The sequence below is a fragment of the Salmo salar genome, chromosome ssa18 (assembly GCF_905237065.1).
Source record: "Salmo salar chromosome ssa18, Ssal_v3.1, whole genome shotgun sequence".
NCBI classification, from domain to species: domain Eukaryota; kingdom Metazoa; phylum Chordata; class Actinopteri; order Salmoniformes; family Salmonidae; genus Salmo; species Salmo salar.
Genome location: NC_059459.1, coordinates 81764560 through 81770110, shown reverse-complemented (window position 1 = coordinate 81770110; position 5551 = coordinate 81764560). Strand labels below are relative to the sequence as shown.

Here is a 5551-nt window from a genome sequence, read left to right as displayed (position 1 = left end):
CACTATTCCACTACTTTGCCCAATCTGATCCTACAGCAGGCCGGCAGCCTGGGAGAACGGGACACTATCGTTCATCACACCTTGTAACTGTTCTGCTGTAAAATCTCATAACCCAAGGAGTTCTCTGCAGTTGCCACCACAACATCAATTTTCTGTGATTTATGTTCCATTTCTGTGGTACAGTTGATAACCATGGCTATGAATGCTAAGAAACTAACCTTACTGAAACACGTGTTATCCCTTTCACTCTCTGTTGGCAACGGCATACTCACAGGGGGCCTCTCAGGATCCCTCGATACTGGAGCCATCTTCCTCTACTACTCTCTTTACTGCCTATGAAGATACCTTCAGAGAAAATGACTCAAGTAAAAGTGGAAGTCACCCAGTAAAATATTACTTGAGTAAAGGTTTAAAATTATTTGGTTTTAAATATACTGAAGAATCAACATTAAATGTAATTGATCAAATATAATTAAGTATCAAAGCAAAAGTATAAATCATTTCAAATTCCTTACATTAAGCAAACCAGACGGCACCATTTTCACGTTTTTTATATATAATTACGGACAGCCAGGGGCATACTCTTACACTCAGTCACAATTTACAAACAAAGCATTTGTGTTTAGTGAGTCTGCCAGGTCAGAGGCAGCAGGGATGACCAGGGACGTTCTCTTGATAAGTGCGTGAATTGGACCATTTTTCTGTTCTGCTAATCATTCAAAATGTAACGAGTACTTTTGTGTGTCAGGGAAATGTATGGAGTAAAAAGTACATTATTTTCTTTAGGAATGTAGTGAAGTGAAAGTTGTCAAAAACATAAATAGTACAGTAAAGATACCCCAAAAAAACGAATTAGTAGTACTTTAAAGTATTTTTACTTAAGTTGTTTACACCACTAACTAATGGCAGACATCAGGATCTCTCGTTGGGTTAATGAGGCAACTAGTCACACCTGTGACAGGTCCTTTAAAAGGAGAGGTAGAAGAGGTAGACCATAACTCACAGACAACAAAGAGAGAGACTCACAGTGAATCCCCTGGAAGAGTGCAGAAGGTGAGATTGTGTCATTATTTAATAGACTATCTGCATCTCAAATGGCACCTTAATCTTATGTAGCCATGGTCGAATGTAGTGCACTATATAGGGTGCCATTTTGTGGAGTGACCCCCCCCCTGCATTTAAGAGCATAGACTAATAGTTCCCTTTGCAGTAAATGGGTAGTCTCTGACTAGATCTAGGCTGCTTCCCAATCCCTATGTAGTGCATTATGGGCACTCGTCAAAGATGGTTCACTACATAAGAAATGAGGAGCCATTTGTGAAGAATACATATTCCTGTGTGCCAGGCTTATCTATTGTATGTGGTTGAAGAGCTGATACCTGAGTTTTGGCAGAAGACTAGTAGCACCGTGTTGCCAATACTCGGTTCTTGGGGTCCTCAGGACTGGATTTAGGAAAGGCTGCCTTAGCAGTTGCTTAAGTGTTGTAATTAACACAGGGTTTCCTTAACCTCTCCTCTAGTTCCACCAGCCATTCCACTGACTTGGAATATTCCAGTACTATCACAGCTGACTAAAATTCTCAACTAATCCTCTCTCTCTCTCTCAGGAGACCTATCATCATGGTGACATTGACCATCATTCTGCTTGTCAGCACGGTTTTTGCTCTGGGAGGTAGGAGTTACATACCTCACACCTGCATTTGAATAAACATTAGTGGGTGTTGCTCTGTCCTATTTCACACATGCAGGTGTGACTTAAATGTTTTCATAACCGGTTCTCCATGGGACACCCTCTGACACTGGAATAATCAAGGTTGTGCCTTGCTGAAGGGAACATGGATGGATATATGAACTACTGGCCTAACGGCAAGGCTACCTGCCACTCCTCTAGTTCCAGAGATGTATATCGGTGTCTAGATGCTGGACTGAGGTGTTCTGATATGATTGGTTTAATCATTCAACTGTATGTATGACTGGCTTGTCTAGCAAGTATCAGTGTCACTTCTTGATAGAATTTACCCCCACTTTTACAGTCTTTTTTTTTTCATCAGCAGATATACAATATGATACAAACACAGAAACTGAATTGACTGTGGGCCCTTTAAACAAGTAGCAGAATTTCCATTTTTAGCCAGGAAGTCCCTAGGTTGCATCTGAAATGGAACTCTATTCCGTATAAACTACTTCTGAGTAAGGTCCCACACGGGAGGCAACCCAAGATTCCACATGCAGCCCAAGCTTCCAGAATGTTATGTCTACGTTACAATGTATGTTACCTGTGTGTCCAGATGCTATGAAACGACCCAAGACCCCTTGTGAGCGTGCTAGAGATGCTGTGATAAATGGCCCGCCTGGAGTCTACGTCCCCACGTGTGACTGCCAGGGAGAATACACCCCTGAGCAACACTGGGGATCTACAGGTTAATGCTCACCCAGTCTTGTACAGCTAACCTTGTGGGGACACACAATTCAGTCCCATTTAAAATCCTATTTCCCCTACCCTTAACACAAAAACCGTACCTTAATTCTAACCTTAACCCCCTTGGAAATAGCATTTGACCTCATGGGGACTAACAAAATAAGACTTATGCAACAGCTTTTTAACATGTCCACTTCTGGTAGGTTCCTCTTGGTGTGTTACCAGAACTGGACAAAAGATCCCGGGTACTGAGACTCCACCAGGCACTGCTTCTGTCAAATGTGCATGCAGGTACACTCATTCACTAAATGTTCATTCTTTGCAGCTTGTTCTGAGTGTTAATATTTGTTTTTTGTTTAATTATAGTGGCGCTCGCTGATGAGAGGCATTGGAACCAAGACGTTGAGAAGACTTTGCAAAAACATTGGAATTACTTTGATGCTTGTCTTTACAGTACTATGGGCGTTGATTCACATTCTATATGAATAAATCCAGAGCTAAAATTGTTGCTTCACTTCCTTTATTGTTGGTGTGATATGCTGAACCAGTCCATTTCTGGGAAATGGAAGGAATAAGGCTATGGTGACCGTATTACCACCACACCTGTGGTCATGAAGGCAGTCAATTCCATGTGACCACTTAGTCATGGTAATTAGGCTTTTCCAAGCTATGATGCTGCTGATGGTCATTAGTAGCCTACTATACTTGATAACTGCCTGGTACTCAGCACTTCATTGCACTCTAATCAATGTAATTGCAAATCAACTATTGGTCACATACACGTGATTAGCAGATGTGGGTGGGCTTCTAGCTAAGACAGTGCAGTAATATCTAAAAAGGAATAAATTAAGACTATGGAAGAGAAGTCAGAGCAGAATGGCTCAAGATACAGTGTACATGTGAGATGAGGAATGGCAGATATGTAAATTATATGGAAGTGGCCAGTGATTCCTAGTCGCTGCCTATAGGCAGCAGCCTCTAAAGTGCTAGTGATGGCTGTTTAACAGTGTGAAGGCCTTGAGAGGGTAGCTATTAAATCTCTCGGTCCTGGCTTTGATGCACCTGTACTGACTGCCTTCTAGATGATAACGGGGTGAACAGGCAGTGGCTCGGGTGGTTGTCCCTGATCTTTTTGGCCTGCCGGTGACATTGGGTGCTGTAGGTTTCCTGGAGGGGGGATAGTTTGCCCCCGGTAATTCCTGGGGCAGACCGCACCACCCTCTGACGAGTGTTGGCGGCAATACAGCCTGACAGGATGCTTTCAACTGCATCTGTAAAAAGCCACATTTCTTTAGCCAGAAGGTTGACGAAGCTCTGTTGTACCTTCACCACACTGTGTGGGTGGTCCATTTCAGTTTGTCAGTGACGTGTACGCCAAGGAACTTGAAGCTTTCAACCTTCTCCACTGCGTTCCCGTCAATGTAGATAAGGGGGTGTACCCTCTGCTGTTTCCAGTCCACGATCATGTCCTTTTGTTGACATTGAGTGAGAGGTTGTTTTCCAGGCACCACACTCCCAGAGCCCTCCTCCCTGTAGGCTGTCTCATCGTTGGCAATCAAGCCTTTTAGTGTTGTCTGCAAACTTGATTGTGTTGGAGGCGTGCTTGGTCATGGTTGTACAGGCTGGGGCCCCAGTGTTGAGAATCAGCAGAGTGGAGGTGATGTTTCCTACCTTCACCACCTGGGGCGGCCCGTCAGGAAGTCCAGGACCCAGTTGCACAGGGCGGGGTTCAGACCCTGGGCCTCGAGCTTAATGATGAGCTTGGAGGGTACTATGGAGGTTGAATGATGAGCTATAGTCAATAAACAGCATTCTTACATAGGTATTCCACTTGTCCAGATGGGATAGTGCAGAGTGATGGCGATTGCATCGTATGTGGATCTATTGGGGCGATAAGCAAATTGAAGTGGGTGTAGGGTGGCAGGTAAGTTAGAGGTGACATGATCCTTGACTAGTCTCTCAAAGCTCTTCATGATGATCGAGGTGAGTGCTACGGGTCAGTAGTCATTAAGTTCAGTTACCTTTGCCTTCTTGGCTACAGGAACAATGGTAGCCATCTTGAAGCATGTGGGGACAGCAGACTGGGATAGGGAGAGATTGAATATGCCCGTAAATACACCAGCCAGCTGGTCTGCGCATGCTCTGAGTACGCGGCTTGGGATGTCATCTGGACCGGCAGCCTTGCGAGGGGTTAACACGTTTAAGTTTAAATGTTTTACTCACGTCGGGCATGGCGGAGATCCCACAGTCCTTGGTAGCGGGCCGTGTCGGTGGCACTGTTATCCTCAAAGCGTGCAAAGAATGTGTTTAGCCTGTCCGGAATCAAGATGTTGATCTCGGCAACTTGGCTGGTTTTCCTTTTGTAGTCCGTCATCGTCTGTAGTCCCCGCCACATGCGTCTCGTGTCTGAGCCGTTGAATTTCGATTCCACTTTATCTCTACTGAAGTTTAGCTTGTTTGATTGTCTTGAGGAGTGAATAACTATGCTGTTTATATTCTGCCATATTACCAGTTACCTTGCCATTGTTATATGAGGTGGTTCGTGCTTTCAGTTTCACACGAATGATACCATCTGTCCACGGTTTCTGGTCAGGGTAGGTTTTAATAGTCAGTGGGTACTACATCTCCTACACACTTCCTTATGAACTCAGTCACTGTATCTGTGTATGCATCTAGATGATGATTATTTTATTTTTTTGGAACATGTCCACGTGATCAAAACAATACTGAAGCGTGGATTCCAATCGGTCAGACCAGCGATGAACAGTACGAAGCACGGGCACTTCCAGTTTGAGTTTCTACCTATAGGATGGCAGGATCAAGATGGATTGTGGTCAGAATTGCCGAAAGGAGGGCGGGGAGGGCCTTTTAAGCATCCCGGAAGTTTAAATAGCAATGGCCGACTGTCTTATTTGCGCGAGTTGGACAGTCAATATGTTGATAGAATTTTGGCAGCCTAGTCCTCAGATTTGCTTTGTTAAAGTCCCCAGCTACAATAAATACAGCCTCAGGATATGTGGTTTCCATTTCGCATAAAGTCCAATGGAGTTCTGAGGGCCGTTGAGGTTTCGGCTTGAGGTGGGATGGAATCGGCCGTGGCGATGATGGAGGAGAATTCTCTTGGGAGATAAT

At 44.4% G+C, this 5551-nt stretch overlaps 1 protein-coding gene across 1 annotated transcript; it reads left to right on the top strand.

Annotated features, from left to right (window-relative positions):
* The first annotated feature begins 963 nt into the window (after positions 1–963).
* On the top strand, positions 964–2922 carry LOC106593489 (saxiphilin-like). Its single transcript, XM_014184818.2, has 5 exons — positions 964–1053; positions 1608–1672; positions 2289–2420; positions 2623–2710; positions 2786–2922. Exons 2-5 carry the CDS (start codon positions 1621–1623, stop codon positions 2796–2798), a joined length of 285 nt encoding a protein of 94 aa, XP_014040293.1. The 5' UTR covers positions 964–1053; positions 1608–1620; the 3' UTR covers positions 2799–2922.
* Positions 2923–5551: the final 2629 nt, after the last annotated feature.

What these genes read in the sequence shown, in the direction of transcription:
- LOC106593489 (XM_014184818.2), top strand. Translation starts at nt 1,621, where the DNA reads ATGGTGACATTGACCATCATTCTGCTTGTCAGCACGGTTTTTGCTCTG. An exon ending in CACGGTTTTTGCTCTGGGAG is followed by an intron (nt 1,673 to 2,288) that starts GTAGGAGTTACA and finishes CTGTGTGTCCAG; the next exon opens with ATGCTATGAAACGACCCAAG. An exon ending in GCAACACTGGGGATCTACAG is followed by an intron (nt 2,421 to 2,622) that starts GTTAATGCTCAC and finishes CACTTCTGGTAG; the next exon opens with GTTCCTCTTGGTGTGTTACC.